Source organism: Rana temporaria, chromosome 7 (assembly GCF_905171775.1).
Source record: "Rana temporaria chromosome 7, aRanTem1.1, whole genome shotgun sequence".
Lineage (NCBI taxonomy): Eukaryota > Metazoa > Chordata > Amphibia > Anura > Ranidae > Rana > Rana temporaria.
Window position 1 is genome coordinate 190,040,795 of NC_053495.1, and position 22,765 is coordinate 190,063,559.

At 46.0% G+C, this 22,765-nt stretch overlaps 1 protein-coding gene across 1 annotated transcript; it reads right to left on the reverse strand.

Moving 5' to 3' along the window:
• Window positions 1-912: 912 nt before the first annotated feature.
• Window positions 913-22,537, reverse strand: TYW3 (tRNA-yW synthesizing protein 3 homolog). Its single transcript, XM_040360692.1, has 6 exons — window positions 19,578-22,537; window positions 15,255-15,335; window positions 12,866-12,964; window positions 7,685-7,756; window positions 4,095-4,228; window positions 913-1,175 (listed from the first exon to the last, which is right to left on the reverse strand). Exons 1-6 carry the CDS (start codon window positions 19,848-19,850, stop codon window positions 980-982), a joined length of 855 nt encoding a protein of 284 aa, XP_040216626.1. The 5' UTR covers window positions 19,851-22,537; the 3' UTR covers window positions 913-979.
• Between the last annotated feature and the right edge of the window lie 228 nt (window positions 22,538-22,765).

Sequence of the window (22,765 nt, forward strand, 5' to 3'; positions counted from 1 at the left end):
ATAAAAAAAATATCCTGTTCTCTTTGTATTCCTTCTTTTGTGTGAAATCCCTGGCGCTCCTGCCCACACCAGGCAGGAGAGCACAGTGTGGTCAGTTTTCTGGCTGTGCCGTGAACTAATACAATGATCAGGGTTGTGCTGTTTCTCCTCTCCCAGCTGCTTTAGCTAAGAACATTTATAAAAAAAAAAAGGGGGGGGAATCTTTTTATATATATATATTTTTTTTTATATCTATACACAAATGTTTTGCCTTTAATTTTTTTTATTTTAAATTCAATGGGTTGTTTTACAAGGTGAGGGTTTGCATATACTTTAAGGCACTTCTATCCTGTGATCGGGCTGTTGGAGCATCTAAAGCAGATGAGCTTGTCCATACAAGTATCTGAGATCCAGTAGCGCTCGCTGTATATCCATGGCCTAGGCCCCTTTCAGACGGACGGCAGTTTTGCCGCAATTAAAAGCATGTACATTTTCAGTGAAATTCAAGGCTCTGGGCACTGCGATTAGCTGCATTTGTACATTGCGATTACACGCGGTCGCGTTTAGCTGCGGTAGTCATTTCCATAGCAACCCTTTTTATTATTTTTTATTATGATGTGCTCCCTGTTGTTCTTTTTTTATTTATTTTTTTCTCACGCTGCTATACGCAGTTGACACAAGACTGCGATTACCTGCGGTTAGGTGCATATAACTGCGCTAAATCGCACCTGTACGCATTCAATTCTATTTTTTCTATTCGCACCAAACCGCATGCAACAAAATCGCAGCTAAACGCTGTGTGTGAAATGGGCCATAGGAAAGCATTGTGTGCTTTTAGCTGCGGTAGAAAACTAGAAAATCCGCAGCTAAAAACACCATTCTATCCGTCCGTGTGAAAGGGGCCTTTCAAGTGATCAAGTGGTTTGTAAAAAGTTTGGATGATTAGGTGAAATCTTTATTGAGAAATATTATCCAGTAGTTGCGTCTCCTGTCCATTGCCTTAGTCTGCATCATGTAGGAAGGAGATGCAGGTCTCGGGGTCACCCGGGGCTTCACAAGGACTGCCATCTGTTATCTCAGTCACCTCCTGCCTTCTCCTCCTACGAGTGTACACCGAGCTGTCCGTCTGTTCCTTGTGGTCCTTCTCACTCTTTCTGTCCCTTTTCTGTAGAGCCGTATGGAGGCAGCTAAAGAATCTGCAGAAATAGAAAGAACAAAACAGTTAAAATGTGGCCCTTAAAGCGGAGGTTCCGCGGTTTTTTGACGATTTTTTGACTTTTGTGTGCAATGCATAGTAAAAGATATATGAATTTGACACTCACTTGCTAGCCGCTTCTAATCCGATTGCCTCGTTTTGCGTCGTAAAGGACTTTTAAAAAAACATCCAGGCGTTTTCCCATTTTGCTTGTGGGCATTGTGAAGCCCACAAGCAAAGACTTCCTGGATGCGATGATCCGACGCTCCCATCATGCACCGCGTAATCTCGCGCATGCGCTGTGTTGACGGCGAGCTGCGCCGTCAACAATTCCACATCACCATGACAACAGGGACGTCATTTCAGATACATGCCCCGTTGTGAATACACGCCCCGCTTGTCGAGTCACGTGACCCGCGAGATAACGCGAGAATCGTGTTATTGTGAATAAACATCATCTCCTGGGAGTCTCGACACAACTCCCAGGAGACATTGCGCCCAGCTCCCATGACACACTGGGCCGTCGGGGGGGGGGGGGGTTTAGGAGCGACACGCCCACGACCCAGAAGAGAGATCAAATCAACTGAATCACGGTAATCATTGAACTACAGAAAAAAAAAAACATTGCTTATACATGTACTAAGGCTACAGTTACTAGTGATATAAAGTTCAGATTGAGGGTGAACCTCCGCTTTAAAGTGAAGTTCCACTCCATTTTCGATGTTCAGCCCCCAGCGTTGCTGATCACAGTCCCACTCATGTTTGGAAAGTTTTTTTTTTTTGCAAAGCATATGACCCTGGTCACTAAATAGCTCTGTCGCGGACACTGGCTGCAGGCACATTTTCTGCCACATTCACCCTGTTATTTGTTATTGCTATATGAATCTTTTTGTTACATTTTTGAGAGACTGTTTTCTTGGATTTGCCCAAAGACTATTCTTAGTTGTTAATTCTGAACAATACATTAACATTGAAAGAGCTGATCACATTGGCCTCCGGAGACGGGCTGTCTGGTCACCTGGGCTGTGCTGTGTTAATTAACATGCCAATTATATAGTTGTCTGCTAAAGGTGTTGGGAGAGGGGAGTATCCATGAGTCTGCCCTACCTCGTTATCTAACCCATTGTGTTAGGCCCCTTTCACACGGACGGCTGTTTTGCCGCCGCTAAAAGCATGTTTATGTTTTGCTGGAATTCAAGACTCCAGGCACAGCGATTAGCTGCATTTGTACAGTGCTTTTAGCTGCGGTTGCGTTAAGCCGCGGCACGATATTGAACGGGGATCCGACTTGGATCCCTGCCAATACCAAGCACTGTGTCTGGTATGAATCTTGAGGGGGAACTCCACGCCAAATTTCAAATAAAAAAACCGGCATGGGTTCCCCCTACAGGAGCATACCAGGCCTGCTATGGATTTTAAGGAGATCCCCCGTAGGCCGAAGAAAAACGGGGTGGGGTTCACCCCAAAATCCATACCAGACCCGTATCCGAGCAGCAGCCCGGCCGGTCAGGAAAGGGGTGGGGACGAGCGAGCGCCGCCCCCCCCCCTCCTTAACCGTGCCAGGCCGCATGCCCTCAACATGGGGGGTAGGTGCTTTGGGGCGCGCTGTGCCCCCCCCCACCCCAAAGCACCTGTCCCCATGTTGATGAGGACAGGGCCTCTTCCCGACAACCCTGGCCGTTGGTTGTCGGGGTCTGCGGGAGGGGAGCTTATCGGAATCCGGGAGCCTCCCACCCTAGGTGAATGAGTATGGGGTACATCGTTCCCCTAGCCATTCACCTGGGGCCCCCCCTCTCTTCTTTAGCTCTTTTACGAGGGGGTCCTGCTTTTTCGATGTCTTCTGCAGGGGGGGGGGGGGTCCCGGTCTTCACCGCCGTCTGGTTCTCTTCCCCCGGGGGGGGGCGCTTTCTTCTTTAGCTCTTTTACAGCGGCCCCCCTCCCGGGCTTCTTCGACGTCTTCTGCCGGGGGGGTGCCCGGGCTTCTGTCGCCTTCTTCTTCTTTGATGTTGACACATCGCTTCCTCCCGCTGTAATGCCTTGTGCGTGGCTCGCACCGATTTATGTAGGCCTCTTATGAAGTCACAGTCCCATCATGCTCCGGGTGCACGTTTGCTTGTCCCCACCCCCTTTCCTGACCGGCCGGGCTGCTGCTCGGATACGGGTCTGGTAAGCGTACGGGGGTTCTCCTTAAAATCCATAGCAGACCCAAGGGCCTGGTATGCTCCTGTTGGGGGAACCCATGCCTGCTGCAACGCCTGCAGTCCCAGAACCGCCTCCTGCTGCAACGTCTGCAGTCTCTGACAGCTCTTTGTAGCACATTACTGAATATTACGTGCAGTCCTTTAGGGACATTGAGGCCCCCTATATCAAGAATTTGAAACACCGATGCCCCAGACAAACGGCATTTAACTCTTGCAGTGCAGAGAGGTGCACACTTTTTTTTCCTTAGAAAAAGGTCACTGTACTACTTTGGGACGACTTCAAGGCGACTTGCATTGACTTCAATACAGAAGTCATTTTGCAAGTCGCTTCTGAAGTCGTGGGCAGATCGCCTTGCTGAGTCGCTCGGCAAGTCGCGCTGCCCCTGTATGAACCAGCTTTAAGAGTATTATTTACTAAAAGGCAAATCCACTTTACACTACAAGCGCACTTGGAAGTGCAGTCGCTGTAGATCCGAGGGGGACATGCGAGAAAAAAAAAAAAAAAACAGCATTTAATTGGATGATAAAATCAGCAGAGCTTCCCCTCATATCTACTTTCAGTGCACTTCTAGTGCAGAGTGGATTTGCCTTTAGTAAATCAACCCCTAAATGTGATACACAACAAATTTGCTATGCTAAAAACCATTAGAGGAACTGGCATGTCCCTGTCCAGCATGGCAATGCCCTACCAAAATCTAAAGTATGGGGATTTCACATACCGGGTGATTCTTGTCCTGTTCTCTTCCATTTTTCGGTTTGCCGTCTGTACCAAGTATTCAATATATTCGTTGCTCACTAAACACTTCCCCTTGTGACTCAATGGCACCTCCATACAATGAGTACTCCGTACCGCCTAGAAATACAGAAACACACCGTCTGGTCATTATTAATAGGGAGCAATAAAAAAAATGGACTTCAAAACAGGTAAATGTGTCTCAAAGCCAACTTTAAGTGATTGTAAAGTATTGGTTTTTTTTTTTCCTAAAAAATAACAAACATGTTATACTTACCTCCTGTCTGCAGTGTAATGTTCACAATCACAGTGAGTGCTCTCTGCTCTGGACGGCCGTCATTGTGATGCGGGAGTGGAAATCTCTTTGGGACTCGGGAGGCCTGTAATGCACAGTACTGCTCTGGTCTCTGGTCGGTCATTTCAGGACTTGGCGGCCTGTATTTCTGGCTGCACAGTCGTTTGCTTGGTGGGAGCGGGAGTAGGCGGAGCTCCGTTGAAACTGGAAGTTAGTTCACAAGGATAAAACGTCCCTGCCTCACATTTTCGTTCGTTCATGAAAAACGATTTTCGTCATAGTTTTCAGCAGTGAACGAAAATGTGGTGTACTTTTCGATCACTAAAAATACCACTGCTGGAAAAACCTTTGTTGACAAAATTAACACTGGTTGCCGTCTCAGCCAATGAGAAGGAAAAGTCTTGGGCAGCCTGCACCAGCGCGGGAGTGAGATGGGCTTAAAGTGGATGTAAACCATGCCACAATGTAGAGAATAAGATTTCCTATCATCTGTGCCCAGTCTTGCCACACAGAGTTAATCCAGCGCTGTGAAGCAGTTAGGGTCCTTTCACACGTGCGGACCGTTCGTCCGTTTTTTCATACGTCCGTTTACGGACTGCAACGCTTTCCAATGTGATAGCGTACGTTAGCGGATGAGCATCCGCTAACGTCCGTTAACATCCGTCTCCGTTAAGCTCCGTTTTTTTGAACGGAAGAAAACCCTATTTTTCTTCCGTCAAAAAAACGGAACGGACGAAAAACGGATGTTAGCGGACGATCCGTTTAACATCCGATCCGCTAACATCTGTTTTTCATCAAAATATGTAATAAAAATAAAGTTCTAACAAAAATTTTAAAAAATGGATGAAAAAACGGATGAATAAAAAAACGGATGAAAAACGGATGTAAAACGGATAAAAAACAGATCAACTGATGATAAAAAACTGATCTAAAAAACGGTCCGCACGTGTGAAAGGACCCTAAGGCAGTCTGGTAAATAAAAACCGGACCAATTTCCTCTTTGCTACAGCTGAATCTTATTTCTCATGATAGATGCCTCTACAAAAGCAGCACAGTGCCGCCGGGGGAGCCTTTCTTCCGCAGTGCCGCCGGGGGAGCCTTCCTTCTGCAGCGCCGCCGGGGGAGCCTTCCTTCCGCAGCGCCGCCGGGGGAGCCTTCCTTCCGCAGTGCCGCCGGGGGAGCCTTCCTTCCGCAGTGCCGCCTTCCTTCCGCAGTGCCGCCTTCCTTCCGCAGTGCCGCCTTCCTTCCGCAGTGCCGCCGGGGGAGCCTTCCTTCAGCAGTGCCGCCGGGGGAGCCTTCCTTTCGCAGTGCCGCCTTCCTTCCGCAGTGCCGCCGGGGGAGCCTTCCTTTCGCAGTGCCGCCTTCCTTCCGCAGTGCCGCCGGGGGAGCCTTCCTTCTGCAGTGCCGCCGGGGGAGCCTTCCTTCCACGGTTACCCTCTAACTATTTTGCTCCACTCAAAGTACATGCTGCTTAGAAATCATCATCATTGTATGTGTCCTTATACTGGAACAACCAGGTATGAAGAGCACCTTAAAGTAAAACTAAGGCCATACTTTAGAACCAAATAAGGTAAGGTTGTAGCCCCCGTCTGGTTTTTCTGCCATCTTTGTCAGTTTTACTTTTGCCACCGGGTTGATTTCCCTTCACTTCCCCGTCAGAAGGAGATCCCTCCAAAGTCACCAGAATTAGTGTCCCCATCAGAAGATTTCTCTTCTATTCCTGTTCTTGTGACAAAATTTGGGGTTTTCTTTCACTCTTGATAGTAATGGTCACCAGGACATACAGGGAGGGTAAATATCCCTAACCAGGGCACAGACAGCAATAAAAACCCGAACGGGGTTCTAAACCCTCTCCGCTCTATCAAAAATAATAAATAAAAGGTTTGGCTTTAGTACTACTTTAACCACTTCAGATCCTGGCCCCTTACCATGTGATCATCTGTCAGCCAATGACAGCTGATCATGTGATGTAAACAAAAGCTCGGTAATGTTTTTTTTTTCCCTCCTCATGCTGATAGCGCAAGGAGAAAAAAATGCAGATCGCTGGCTTATGTGCAAGGCACATCAGTCCCGAAGAGGAAGAGGCACATCTGCCTCATCTGTGCCCACCATTACCGCCTGCCAGTGCCCACAGCGCCACCTATCAATGCCTACGAGTGCCACCTATCAATGCCCAGTGGTGTCAGTGCCACCTAGCAGTGCTGCCTATCAGTGCCCACCAATGCCACCTATCAATGCCCTTCAGTGCCACCTCTGTGTCATCTCTCAGTGCCCACCAGTGCCGCTTTATCGGTGCCCATCAGTGCAGCCTCATCAGCGTACATCAATGAAGAAGAAAAATTACCTGTTTGCAAAATGTTATAACTAAATATATAAAATAAAAATAAATAACGTTTTTCATTTTTTCTTTTTTAAAGCGGAGTTCCGGCCACAATTTCACTTTTTAAATATAAATACCCCTGTAATACACAAGCTTAATGTATTCTAGTAAAGTTAGTCTGTAAACTAAGGTCCGTTTTGTTAGGTTGTTACAGCATTTAGACACTTTATAAAATAGAAATTGACTGGGGCCATCTTAAGTGTGGGCATCATGAAGCCAGACTGTATGACTTCCTGGATTTCAGCCTTGCAGATCTCGCACATGCTCAGTGCTGCACAAGCAGTGTCAGATCAGGTTTCAGCACCTGTGCTGTCCAAGTCACATGATTCTTTGAGACTGGGGAGTGCACAGACTCCTAGAAAGTTACACCCACTACATTCCCAGGAGTCTGTGCGGTGTAGGTTAGGAAGCTTAAGCACCTAGGTGCAGGAAGTGGGAAGATTAACTATTCTGCCTAGCAACAACACTTTGAAGGCATCTAAAAAAAAAAAAAAAAATTCTTAAAAGTACTAATGACATTTTTTTAAAACTACTGATGTAATGTTATATTTATGGGTGGAACTCCACTTTAATAAAAAATAAACACTGCAGAGGTGATCAAATATCACCAAAAGAAAGCTCCATTCATTTGGGTACAGTGTTGCATGACCGCGCAATTGTCATTCAAAGTGCATCAGCACTGAAAGCTGAAAATTTGGCAGGAGGGGGGTTTACGTGCCCAGTAAGTAAGTGGTTAATCATTTACTTGTATGTCAACAGTACAATTTTCTTTTTAATGATGTGAACATTGTAATTCCTTATGCAAGACCTATACACTGGGTACAAACAGATCAAACAAAGACATAAAAATACGTTTACATACAAATATGCACTTATTTCCATAGCATGGAGAAATACTCACCATTATGATTTTCCCCTTCTTTCCTACTGTGATGCCAGAATTTCGGAATGCAGAGTTTATGGCGACACTATGCTGAAGGAGACAGGAAACAAAGTGTTAAAGTGAACCCGTCAGCCATTTTTTTACGTTTAAAAGTAAAAGTCCTGCCTGGAAGCACACACACCACAAGATGTCCCCGTCACCTCTATTGGAGGCCTAATTTCTTCTCTACTAAACTAGTCAATGAAAAAGCAGCTTGGAGGGAGGTCCGCTACAGGTCAGAAGGAAGGTAAATGCACCTTAAAGCGGGAGTTCACCCAAAAAAAATATTTTTAACATAAGATTGAGGCTATTTAAGGGGAGCAGAAACGGGTATTTTTTTTAAAATCAATGCAGTACTTACCGTTTTCGAGATAGATGTTCTCCCGCCGCTTCCGGGTATGATCTTCGGGACTGGGCGTTCCTAGTTGATTGACAGCCTTCCGACGGTCGCATACAGCGCGTCACCAGTTGCCGAAAGAAGCCGAACGTCGGTGCGGCTCTATACGGCGCCTGCGCACCGACGTTTGGCTACTTTCAGAAACTCGTGACGCGCTGTATGCGACCGTCGGAAGGCTGTCAATCAAATAGGAACGCCCAGTCCCACAGCCCATACCCGGAAGCGGCGGGAGAACATCTATCTCGAAAACGGTAAGTACGGCATTGATTTTAAAAAAAATACCCGTTTCTGCTCCCCTTAAATAGCCTCAATCTAATGTTAAAAATGTATTTTTTTGGGTGAACCTCCACTTTAATGAACTGTGAATCATCTCAGGAGCAGCTAAAACTGATCTCATATGCAGGTGAAAAGCACATGACATTTGTCCACCGACACAAACCCTTATCCAGAAAGCCTCCTTTGTGTCCTTACTCCTCACAGTAATGTTGCGTACACACGGTCAGAATGCCCGACAACAAATTTTCATAGTGAGCTTGTTGTCGGAAAATCCGACCGTGTGTAGGCTCCATCGGACATTTGCTGTCAGAATTTTCCGACAGCAAAAATTTGAGAGCTGGTTCTCAAATTTTCCGCCAACAAAAGTTGGAAATTCCGACCCTGTGTACACAATTCAACGCACAAAAATTTGACGCATGCTCGGAATCATTGAACTTCATTTTTCTCGGCATGTCGTAGTGTTGTAAGTCACCGCGTTCTTGACGTTCGGAATTTCCGACAACATTTGTGTGACCGTGTGTATGCAACACAAGTTTAAGCCAACGTCCGTCATAAAAAAAGCCACCGTTTTCTTGTCGGAATGTCTGATCGTCTGTACGCGGCATTAGACTCCATTCACACCTGGGCAATTTGAATCATGGGCAGGATCGCCACGATCCTGCTCGCGATTCAGAATTGTGGCAAAATGCGGGATGCTTTTGCGATGCCATTATATCTCAATGGCACCCTAAACGCGGTGCAATTTGCCACGATTGTCGCATGATAAATCGCGACACAATCACGGGATGCATTTCACCCAATAGAAGTTCTGGAATGTCTTTTGGGCACCATTCGTCCCGCAATTTTGTTTGCGTGATTTTTCCACGATTTGTCACAAAGGGACATTTTTTGAGGTGCCATTGAGAAATAATCGCAAACGCGTCCAGTGACGATTCTGCCTGGGATGCAAATCACCCAGGTGTGAATGAAGCCTAAGCTTCACACCGGTGTGAATTTCTGCTTGAAGCTCTAAAACGCTCAACAAGCCAAATACAACGACCATTTCAATGGCCTCTGTTCACATCTGAGCGTCCTGTCGCCTTAAGCCAGGGGTCCTCAAACTACGGCCCTCCAGTTGTTCAGGAACTACAATTCCCATCATGCCTAGTCATGTCTGTGAATGTCAGAGTCTTGCAATGCCTCATGGATGTGTAGTTCCGCAACAGCTGGAGGGCCGTAGTTTTCAGATCCCTGCCTTAAGCAAAATGCCTGAGGCCTAGACAAGATAAAAAAAAAAAAAGGAATAAAAAAAGGTCCACTTGAAGAAATCTTTTACTAGGAGGCCGAACCAAAATGCCCACAAATGGGCAAAGAAGGGGGTCACTTTAAAGGGGAACTTTACCCCACTGAGCTATAATCACAACCCTACATAAAAATAAAAAAACAAACATTCTTACTAGTCCATTTTGTCCAGAGTTGTCTTCTTGGCAGCCAGATGTGATCTGTGCTGCTCTGCTCCTACACCGCCCGCCATCTTCACACAATATCATATTCATGCGCAGACACGTGTGGGTTTGCTGGTGGCACCTCTTCTACACTATGGCAAGTCTGGAGTCATTGCAGCACCATGTTAACTGAAGCATTGATTCCAGCATAGTGTGCAAGAGGAATATACACCATTAGCTGGATTCAGGTCTACCGATACGCCGTCGAAAGTCCAAATGTGCGCCGTCGTATCTATGCGCTCATTCTTAAAATGAGATACGCCTGAATTTTGCCAAGATACGACCAACGTAAGTCTCCTACGCCATCGTATCTTGGGTGCATATTTACGCTGGCCGCTAGGGGCGCTTCCGTTGATTTACGCGTCTAATATGTAAATGAGCAAGATACGCCGATTCACGAACGTACGTATGCCGTCGCAGTAAGCTACACCGTTTACGTAAGGCTTACGTCTGGCGTAAAGATAAAACACCTCTATAGGTGGCGCAGCCAATGCAAAGGTATGGACGACGGAACAGCCGTCGGATTTTACGTAAGTCGTACGTGAATGGGGCTGGGAGTAGGTTACGGTCACGTCGTTGCCATTGAGCCGTCGTATCTTAGGGCGTAAATTCGACGTGATTCTGAGCATGTGCGCGCATGCTCCGTTCGAACGGGAATTCATTTACATGGGGTCACGGCTAATTTGAATACAACATGCCCACTACCTTCATAATTTGAATTAGGCGGGCTTACGCCGGCCCATTTACGCTACGCCGACGTAACTTAGGGAGCAAGTGCTTTGTGAATACTGTACTTGCCTCTCTATGTTACGTCGGCGTAGCGCATATGAGATGCGCTACGCCCGCACAGAGATACGCCGCTCTCTGTGAATCTGGCTACATGTGTGTTGTATACCCTTTTTATATACTGGGGATTGACCGATTATCAGTGCGGCTGATTTTCAAATTTTTTGAAGCATCAGTGTCGGTCACAAAACTGTCCGATATTACAGATATTGCTTCAAGGGGTTGTACTGGGGTGATTGCTTGCAGCTGAAAGCATCACCCCGGTACCGTTTTTTAGAGCGGACGGTTGGCTTTCTTGTAATAACAACCAATGCGGCTCAGCAGCCGCTCAGCTGTTCTAATGCCGCATACACACCATCACTTTATGTGATGAAAAAAAACGTTTTTGAAACTTCAATTTTCAAAGACGAAGTTGCCTACACACCATCGTGTTTCTCACAATGTTCTAGCAAAGCGAGGTTACGTTCCACCACGTTTTTCCATTGAAGCTCGCTTCATAAGTAGCTTTTGGGCATGCACGGATGAAAAAACGTTGTTTTAAACGACGTTTTTGCTACACACGGTCAATTTCTGTGAAGTAAAAGTTGACGTTTTGAAAAACGACACATAAAATTGAAGCATGCTTCAATTTTTTTTGGTCGTTTTTTAGAAGACATAAAACGACGTTTTCCCCCACACACGGTCATTTTTTTTCAAGACATAAAACGACCGTGTGTACGCGGCATTACAAGCAGTGGGAGGGGAAAACCCCCCCTCCCGCTGCCTCCCGCTGCTCGCCGGGGCTCTCCCATTCCACCGGGAGACCTGAGCCATCAGCCGGCTGCCGATGCTTTGTTCATCTCAGATCTAGTAACCCGGAAGCCATGACATCACTTCCCGGAATACTGGCATCTTAAAGGCGCCAGTTTTAAAAAATAGAAAGTATTCAATAACGCCGATCTTGACGTTTCGATTACTTTCAAGTGCAGAGGAGGGGTTTGTGGTCTTATAGACCCCCGATCCCTTCATAAAGAGTACCTGTCACTCCCTATTACTGTCACAAGGAATGTTTACACTCCTTGTGAAAGCAATAACAAGGATAAAAAAAAAAAAGTGTAAAAATAAAATATGTTTAAATGTACAGAAGTCTTAGATAACACTCAGCTCCCTGCTGTATGCTGTGCAGTGTGTGACATCAGATCCTCACTCCCTGCCTTCTGAAGCTAATAAATGATGTGAAAATTCTGCAGTTAGAATGGCTGTAGAGGAGAGAGAGCTGTGGATAAACGGGTACAACTATATGTACGAGAATTTGATTCACTTCTGTGTATCACCTGAGGCCAGTCCCTTCACTGGGTATATGTGAGGGTTTACAACCACTTTAACCCCTTCCCACCGCCACCTCCCAGCCTTTTAGGCCCCTTTCACATTGAGGCGTTTTTCATGCAGTACAGCGCTAAAAATAGCGCTGCTATACCGCATGAAAAAACCTGCCCTGTAGTGTTCAATGTGAAAGCCCGAAGGCTTTCACATTGAAGCGGTGCGCTAGCAGGAGCGCTCCAAAAGTCCTGCTAGCCGCATCTTTACCGCGGTATAGGAGCGGTGTGTTCACCGCTCCTATACCGCGCCTTCCCATTAAAATCAATGGGAAAGCGCGGTAATACCGCCCGCGATTAACCCTTCTTCGGCCACTAGCGGGGGTTAAAACCTCACCGCTAGCGCCCGAATATCGCGGTAAATACGACGGTATAGATGCGCTACAAATAGCACGGCTATACCGTCACCGCAACTCCATGCCTCAATGTGAAAAAGGTGTTAAGAGGTTCTAAATGCTGGGAGGCAGGCATTCTGTTCATATGATGATTACTGTGCAGGGAGTGCACACTCAGCACAGCAACATGTATACGTGGGGTTCGCATATATGCAGCCTCATCGCTAAATTCCACCCCATGAGAGGCTGCATATATGTGTACAACCGGTATATGTATATATATATATATATATATATATATATATATATATATATATATATATATATATATATATATATATATATATATGTGTGTGTGTGTGTGTGTGTGTGTGTGTGTGTGTATGTATGTATGTGTATATATATATATATATATATATATATATATTATATATATATATACACACACACACATACACACACATACAGACAGACACACACACACACATTGATGGTCAATACGAGTTAAACAGGCCCAAAAATCTTACCAGAAGTTGTGCGTCCTCTAATGTGCGACACTGGACGTGCATAACGAAGGGTTCGAATTTCAGTACCGCGTCGCCCGAGGCTTTCTGGACGGCTGTAACCTAGAGACATCGATGGGAACAAAATAGTATAATAGGAAAGGATGACTTAGCTATGGACTAATCTTGGGGGACAAAGAAATATATCTGTCTGGATTCATTTTCAGTCTGTGTGTCTGGTTAGATTTTCTCACATCCTGGCATGTGGTCACCGTGCCAGGAAATCTACACAATGGTAATACAAACAAAACTAAAACATGTTTCTTAATTTTAGAGTGGGAAAGGGCAGCCAGTCTTAGACAAGGTTCCTTCAAAAGGTTCCTCTGAGGATCGGCTGGTGCTCAAAATTTTTGGGGGGGGGCGCAAACAAACGAGAAAAAAACAAAACAAAAACCACAATTGCAGCCTCACTGTGCCCATCAAACGCAGCCACTGTGCCCATCAAACGCAGCCACTGTGCCCATCAAACGCAGCCACTGTGCCATGCCATCAATTGTCGCCACTGTGCCATGCCATCAATTGTCGCCACTGTGCCATGCCATCAAATGCAGCCACTGTGCCATGCCATCAAATGCAGCCACTGTGCCAACAATTGTCGCCACTGTGCCAAAGCTATCAAACGCAGCCACTGTGCCCATTGTCACCAATGTGCCCATCAATTGTCACCACTGTGCCATGCCATCAAACGCAGCCACTGTGCCATCAAACGCAGCCACTGTGCCATCAAACGCAGCCACTATGCCCAGCAATTGTCGCCACTGTGCCCTGTAAAATGCTGCCAGATTGCCCCCCTGCCCGGCACTTACCTTTCTGGGGTCAGCCATCCTGCTTCCACGGTCCCTCGATGTCTTCCGCCCTGGATTGCGCTTCAGCCAATCAGGTTACCGGTAACCAGAACTGGTGAACCTGATTGGCTGAGACGCCTGTCAGTGTTAGCCAGGGAACGCACCCCCCGTGCGTTCCCTGGTTAACTATTTGGAAGCCGATTACAGCCCGCAGGCTGTAATCGGAAAGCCTATCAGAGCCGCTGGCTCCGATAGGCACTTCCAAAGCCAACCAGCTGCCGTATTTCAGATGGCCGGCGAACACCAGGGGTCCGGCCATCTGAATAGTTGGCGGCAGCAACAATATATAGATTCATGCATTGTATTCAGTGGCGGTGCAGGAGAGAGAGAGGGGGTGGCGCTCCTGCGCCCTCTATGGACGCACCACCACTCAGGAATTGAGTAATGTAACATGGCATTCCTTTCACAGACAACCAATGTAAAGGGGCACATCTTTGACTGGCCACCAATGTATGGAGACACATCTATACACTGACCACCAATGTATGGAGACACATCTCTAAAGAAGCATCAATGTATGGAGACACATCTGTCATTGACCTGAATCTCAGCAGTGCTGCCAGCTCAGGGACTGAGGACAACCCGCACATAGCGACATGACCGACCAGGAATTAGGACTGTATTCAGGACCTGGGAAACATAAGCTTTTAGCAATGTATGGAAACCCTCAGCTGTGACAGATATCAGATAACCTGAGAAGGTCTTCAGGATCTACCAAGGACTAAGATAATAGTTTGGGGCACATTTACCTTTTAAAAGCTCAGCTCTGCTAAACTTGAAAATTAAGTCTAGGAGAGATAAAAAATTAATGCTCTGGTGGTCTGACTCTAAAGTCCTGACGTTATCAAGACCAGTGCAGGGTCAACAGCCCTCCACTGGACGTAATGACGCAGAGGAACAGTCCACTGTCTGATCATAGGGGAACGCCGTTTTCCAGGGGGGTGGAGGATCAGGTCAGTTAAAGTATTTTAACTCTCCACTAGAATAAATGAGCTGTTAACCCATGTAGTGCAGGTGAAGCCCCACTACAAGGGATAATTTTCAGATTTCCTGTATTGGGCTATTTGCTGCATTTAAGGCTATTTTCACACTGAAGCGCTGGCGATATAGCGCCGCTATACCGTCGTTTTTACCTCGTTTTTGCGGGTGATAGCGCAGTGATTTTAACCCCCGTAGGCGGCTGTAAAGGGGTTAAAACCACCCACAAAAATGCAGCTTTTCAGGCACTACCCCATTGATTTCAATGGGCAGAATCGCTGTAGGAGCGGTAATTATAATCGCTCCTACAGTGCCTCACAGATGCGGCTGACAGGAGTTTTTTTACCCTCCTGCCAGCACAATGCTCCAGTGTGAAAGTCCTCAGGCTTTCACACTGGATAGAATGGAGAGGCTCTTTCAGGGCGCATTGCAGGCGCTATTTTTAGCGCAATAGCGCCTCAGTGTGAAAGCAGCCTAACACATTTTCTCTTCTGATCAGCAATAAATAAATGTGCTTTGCATGTACTCACCACATCATCTATGCTACAGAGGTCATGGGTCACAAAAAGCCACGAGCAGTTCTCCTTCTGCACTATGGAGAGATCAGAATTCTGAGAGGAAAGAGAAGATAATGTGTAAAAATACTTCATCAGAAAAGAGAAATTTTAGGCATACGCAGACTGTCAAGGCACCATGAAAGTCTTACTGCCAATTTTATTCTAGAGTACATCTATCATTTCAATGCCAGCAGCAGAGTGCAGATAGCAAAAAATCAATGTTCCCCATGAGTAAGCTCCGAGGGGGAGGAGCAAAAAGTGTTGGGGTGTGGCCTGGTCAGATGCCTAGGCCTTTCACTTCCCCACACGTGTCTGCTTTCTGATAAGCGGCTCACGGATCCTCTTCCCGACACTCCTGCAGCCTGCATGTGCTCCCTCATAGCGCTTTAGCCTGGGCTTCACCTCTCACCTGAGCGGCACCTATATTTAGCATTAGGGTCATAGCAAAAATCAATGTCATGCGATTGATAGACAAGTCGTTCTGTTGGTGTGCTCCTTGAAGACTACGTAGTGAAGCATTAGCAACAACAACCGAGTTTAATTAAATATATAAAATTGTAAAGTATGTTTTTTAATGAAATATTACAAAGCTGGGATTTGCAAAAGAAATCATTTGAAAGAGATGCAGGTGACCAGGGTAAGGTAAGGGTCGGGGTGCAGAGGTTCCCAGGGCTGTAGGATCTCTGAATCTAAAGATCTAGCCCAGGGGTTGACAAATTTGCTTGGAATCTAGGAGCCAGCTAAAAAAGTTAGGAGCCAGAAAACGCACCCCGTCCCGGCGAGCTTGCGCACAGAAGCGAACACATACGTGAGCAGCGCCCGCATATGTAAACGGTGTTCAAACCACACATGTGAGGTATCGCCGCTATTGGTAGAGCGAGAGCAATAATTCTAGCTCTAGACCTCCTCTGTAACTCAAAACATGCAACCTGTAGATTTTTTTTAAACGTCGCCTATGAAGATTTTAAAGGGTAAAAGTTTGTCGGCATTCAACGAGCGGACGCAATTTTGAAGCGTGACATGTTGGGTATGAATTTACTCGGCGTAACATTATCTTTCACAATATAAAAAAAAAAATGGGGATAACTTTACTGTTGTCTTGTTTTTTTATTTAAAAAAGTGTAACTTTTTCCCAAAAAAGTGCGCTTGTAAGACCGCTGTGCAAATACGGCGTTACAGAAAGTATTGCAACGATCGCCATTTTATTCTCTAGGGTGTTGGGATACAAAATATATATAATGTTTGGGGGTTCTAATTAGAGGGAAGGAGATGGCAGTGAAAATAGTGAAAAATTACATTAGAATTGCTGCAATGCCAACGGCCACCACCAGATGGCACCAGCTCACAGAAGCTTTCGAAGAGCTTGGGACTTCACAAGGCCACAAAGCTGCCGCGATCACGCGGCGGGGGAGGTTGGGGCACACGGAGACACAGGATCCTTTGCCTCCGTGCGCCCCCACCTCCCCCGCCGCGCGATCGCTGGTAATTGAGGCCGCAAAGCCGAGGCCTCAATTACCGGCCACCGCGGGCGCCAGGTCACAATTTCTTGTCGCCAATGCGACCTGGATATTGTCGACCCCTGATATATATATATATATTAGGGCCGAAACAACTAATGGATTAATCGACAACTAATCGATTATGAAATTAATCGATTACAATTTTCATAATCGATTAATCGGCCAGTAACATAATGGGGTTAAAAAAACAAAAATTAGCCCTTTTTATAGTACAAAAAAGCAAATCGCTACTGTAAATATTACTTTCACTGTCCCATCTTAAAAAAATTAACCCCTTACAGTAGCGATTATTTGCTCTTTTTGTACTTATTTTTTTTTTTTTTAACCCCATTATTACTTAAACATCTCAGGCCTGGGTCACACCTCTGTTTTTTGGTGCTTTTTGCAGAAACACACTACAGTTCATTTACATGTCTTCCTATGGGACACGTTCATATCCATGATTTTTTTTTCAGCTGCTGCGTATTTGGAAAGGGCAAGGAGTTTTTAACGCAAAACGGTGCCACTTTGTTTGTTTTTTTGGTTCAATATACTTCAATGGAGAAGCTGCAGAAAAGCATGTAATGTGTTTTTGCGGCAATTTATGTTTTGTAATCGGCCCAAAAAAATTAATTTTTTTTAAGGCTGTTATCCGATTAATCAAAACAATAAATCGGCCAACTAATCGATTATGAAAATAATCGTTAGTTGCAGCCCTAATATATATATATATATATATATATATATATATATATATATATATATATATATATATATATATTAGGGATGCACCGAAATGGAAATTTCAGAACTGAAACGAAACCGAAATAAAAAAAAAAATTCAGTCCGAAACCGAAACCGAAAATGAATTTTCTTTGTTTTCCCCCTATTTCAATTTTTTGGTGGCAATCGATGTGGCAATAATAATTGATGGTTACAGTGGCTGCGTTTGATGGGCACAGTGGCGACGTGTGTTGGCAGTGGCATAGTGGCTGCGTGTGATGGCACAGTGGCTGCGTTTGATGGGCACAGTGGTGGCAATTGATGGGGCAAACTGGCAGTGGCAATAATAGATGGTTACAGTGGCTGTGTTTGATGGCACAGTGGCTACGTTTGATGGGCACAGTGGCGACGTGTGTTGGCACAGTGGCTGCATGTGATGGCACAGTGGCTGCATGTGATGGCACAGTGGCTGCGTTTGATGGGCACAGTGGTGACGTGTGTTGGCAGTGGCATAGTGGCTGCATGTGATGGCACAGTGGCTGCGTTTGATGGGCACAGTGGTGACGTGTGTTGGCAGTGGCATAGTGGCTGCGTGTGATGGCACAGTGGCTGCGTTTGATGGGCACAGTGGTGACGTGTGATGGCACAGTGGTGACGTGTGATGGCACAGTGAGGCTGCAATTAATGTTTTTTTTGGTAGTCAGATAAGGAAAGCATGGCTCAATAACACACAAACGTTAAACGTTTGTATGTTATTGAGCCATGCTTGCCTTATCTGACTACCAAAAAAAATATCAATTGCAGCCTCACTGTGTTACTGTGAAAAAAATGGCACCTCAGTTCCTCAGTTAGTTAACGGTTAAAGGTTTTGTGCTGCTTACTTTTAGTACACTGCTAGGTTCCTCCTAGGCATGCAGTGTGATTACAGGCTCACAGGCTCCGACACAGCTCCCTGCGCGCTCTGAGTCCTCCCTCGCCTCCGGCCGTGACGTCACGCGGCTCACGCTGCTGGACTATACCAAGAGAGTCCAAAGAGTAGGGGGGAGTCCAAAAATCAGGAAATAGGAGCTAGGAGGACTCCGGTGGAGCGCGATCGGCAGTCGGCACACAATTTGTACAGTGCCAATGCCGCTGCTCACGCTATGTACAGGTCTGGCGGCCAGAGTGTGTGTCTGGCGGTCTGCGTGTACATAAGAACCCCCCCTCTTGTAAACGAAATGGTACAACCCAAAACTTTATTATCGGCAATTTTTACTGTGTTTCGGCAGGGACCCAAAAATGCTATTTTCGGCCGATATGTATCGGCCGCCGATAATCGGTGCATCCCTAATATATATATATATATATATATATATATATATATATATATATATATATATATATATATATATATATATATATATATATATATATATATATATATATATGTATAAATTTTAATAATAAAAATAATAATAATAATAATACCATAAAACTATCCTCTATTTTGTAGACTCTACAACTTTTCCGCAAACCAATCAATATAAGCTTATTGCGATTTATTTCACCAAAAATATGTAAAATACATATCAGCCTAAACTGAGAACATTTTTTTTTTTTTTTTTTTAATAATTGGGAATATTTATTATAGCAAAAAGTAAAAAATATTGCTTTTTTTTTTCAAAATTGTCGCTCTATTTTTGTTTATAGCGCAAAAAATAAAACCCGCAGAGGTGATCAAATACCACCAAAAAGAAAGCTTTATTTGTGGGCAAAAAAAAGGGACGCCAATTTTGTTTGGGAGCTACGTCGCACAATTGTCAGTTAAAGCGACGTAGTGCCGAATCGCAAAAAGTGGCCTAGTCATTTGGCAGCCAAATGGTCTGGGGCTGAAGTGGTTAAAGAAAATGCAAAGCAATAACTATTCAATTATGTTTTATATGTAAACTTTAAATAATGCTGTTGCCATTCAAGCAAGAATAGAGGTGCGTGTATTAGGACATTTAGGAGGCTGCAGTAACTTTGCTGCATTGTATTAATGATAAACAGGAATCGATCACAGATATCCCTCAAGGTCGTGTCACTGAACTCTCACCTCCTCAATGATGATAATCCTGCCAGAGCAGGAGCTGGTGGTGAAGTAACAGTCCTGGAGGTTAATATGCCGCACGATCTCCTCAATGTCTTTGTCCACACTGCCTTTCTTACTGAGGTCCGTTTTGAGGGAAGCTTGGAGTTTCCAGTGGAAGAAAGGCCCACTAGGGGGCAGAGTTTGTTGGTTGTGGGAATTGGAAGGAGTCTTCGGGTTCACCACACTGCAGGGGTCACTCTGGTTCTGTTGACTGCTTGTAGAAGATTCCATTTCCATGTTGATGCAACTAAAGTGGGTTTCAACAAATTAATAATGGACCTCCATGTTTGAAAGTTCTCCAAGTTGAAGACAGCTACTGGGGTTGTGGACTTGATGGGTTCTCAGGACTTTGACTCTCACCTGGCAAAATGCAGTTCACCGGGCTTAAGAAGACACCTGTGTCAGGAGGGTCATCAAAATAAATAAAAATCCTGAGTCGGGTGCTCCTCACATCTAAAAAAGACCGAAGTCCAAGGAATCACCAGACTGAAGATGTCCACAGGGTCCGGAGTTCACCAGAATCTAGAGGGATTCTGGTTCTGAATGTTCAGCTAGCCGAGGAGGGCCTCTGTCTGAGACATCACCAGATTAGAAGGATCTGTACATCGAACAGTCACCCGAGATGAATAGGATTCCTAGAAAATTCTGCGATCTTGAAGATCTCTGGATTCGGCAGATCAGCAGAGTAGAGGTTCCCTTAGTCTGTGGGTTTCGATATGGGGTGGTCTCTGGGTACGTAGTCTCAACAGAATTGGGGGTATTTAGGTCTGAAGGTAACCAGGGTAAGGTAATGGTCTGGGTTTAGAGGTAGGCTGTAGGATCTCTGGATTTGACAGATCAGTATTATAGGGAATCCCTGTGTCTTTGGGTCAGACAGGGGTGGTTTCTGAGTCACCAGGTTAAAGTTGAGGGATTTCTGTTTTGGGTTTTCTAGCTTGTAGGATCCCCAGATCAGTAGTGGCTCTGAGGATCACCAGGGTAAGGTTAAAGGGTCTCTGTTTTGGGTTTGTTAGATTGTATGATCCCTGGGTCTGGCAGATCAGTATAGTGGGGGATCCCTGGGTCTCTAGGTCACCAGAGTAAGGTTAAGGGGTCCCTGTTTTGAACTTCCTAGGTTACAGGATCCCTAGATCTAGCCAGATCAGTGGATCTCTTGGTCACCAAAGTGAGGTTGAGGGGGTCTCTGTTTTTAGTTCCTTAGATTGTAGAATTCCTAGGTCTGGCAGATCAGTACAGAAAGGGATCCCTGGGTGACCAGGGTACGGTTGAAGGGTCTCTGTTTTTGGTTCCTTAGGTTGCGGGCACCCTGGGTCTGGAAGATCAGTATTGTAGGGGGTCTCTGGGTCACCAGGGTAAGGTTGAGGGGGTCTCTGTTTTGGGTTTCCTATGTTGTAGGATATCTAAATCCAGCAGATCTGTGGAGTAGTGGATCCCTGGGTCTACAGGTCAACAGAGAAAGGTTGAGGGGTCTACACTTTTGGGTTCCTTAGGTTGTAGGATCCCTGATTCAGGCAGATCAGCAGAGTAGTAGATCTCTGGGTCTGTGGGTCACCAGACGGGGGTGGTCTCTGGGTCTTTAGGTAACCAGGGTAAGTTAATTATCTGAGTCTGGAGGTTCCTCAGGTTGTAGTAGGATCCCTATGGCTCTGACAGTCCAGCAGAAGAGAGCATATCTGGGTCTGCGGGTTACCAGAATAAGGTCAAGGGGTCTCTTTTTTAGGTTTCCTAGGTTGTAGGATCTCTGGGTCTAGCAGATCAGTAGAGTAGTGGATCCCTGGGTCACCAGAGAAAGGTCAAGGGGTCTCCGCTTTTATATTCCTTAGGTTGTTGGATCCCTGGGTCTGGCAGATCAGTATAGTAGGTGATCCCTGGGTCTCCAGAGAATGGTTGAGGGGTCTTTGTTTTTGGGTTCCTTAGGTTGTAGGATTTCTGGGTCTGGCAGATCAGTATAGTAGGGGACCTGAGTCACCAGGGCAAGGTAACGATCTGAGTCTGAAGGTTCCTCAGGTTGTATGATCTCTATGGCTCTGACAGTCCAGCAGAGTAGAGGATCTCTGGGTCTGCAGATTACCAGAATAAGGTCTCAGGGGGCTCTGTTTTGGGTTTCCGAGGTTGAAGGATCTCTGGGTCCAGCAGATCAGTAGTGGATCCCTGAGTCGCCAGAGAAAGGTCAAGGGGTCTCCGCTTTTGGGTTCCTTAGGTTGTAGGATCTCTAGGTCTGGCAGATCAGTATAGTAGGGGATCCCTGAGTCACCGGGGTAAGGTCAAGGGGGTCTTTTTTTTCGGGTTTGCCAAGTTGTAGGATCCCTTGATCTAGCAGATCAGTAGAGTGGTGGATCTCTGGGGTCACCAGGGGGCAGAGTAGTCTGTGGGTCCTTCGCGTCACCAGGGTAAGTTAATAGTCAGGGTCTGGAGGTCACCAGGGTAAGGTAATGGTCAGGGTCTGGAGGTCACCAGGGTAAGGTAATGGTCTGGGTCTGGAGGTCACCAGGGTAAGGTAATAGTCAGGGTCTGGAGGTCACCAGGGTAAGGTAAAGGTCAGGGTCTGGAGGTCACCAGGGTAAGGTAATGGTCTGGGTCTGGAGGTCACCAGGGTAAGGTAATGGTCTGGGTCTGGAGGTCACCAGGATAAGGTATGATCTCTATGGCTCTAACAGACCAGCAGAGTAGAGGATCTCTGGGTCTCCAGCCTATAGAGGAGTTTATTATGGGAAAACAGAAGTCATTTCTGAGGTGTGTCCTTCAGCTGCTCTATGATCCATAATGGATGCTCTTCTCCCCGCCACCTCGCTGTACACGACACCTCTGGCTCTCCCTCCTCACTATCCCCTGTGTACGGACTGGGGGCTCCTCTATTTACTCCGCACGCTGTTAGGACGCCTCCATGCTTTCTACGGCGGAAGAAAGGGGACAAACATCCTCCCTTCAGTTACTAACCAGCCGCCATGTTTACTTCTGGCAAGCCCAGTTTTACTCCTAAAGCGACCTTACAGATGAGGGGTAAGTACAATTACCAGTATGCTCTATAATCCCTCAGTTGCAGTTGTTTCGTCAGAATCGGCGACCCGACGCCTGTATCCTAAAACAACTTTGAACTACAAAATAGTCCCTTACATTTGCCCACAACAAAGATGGCGGCCGCTGTGCTCGCC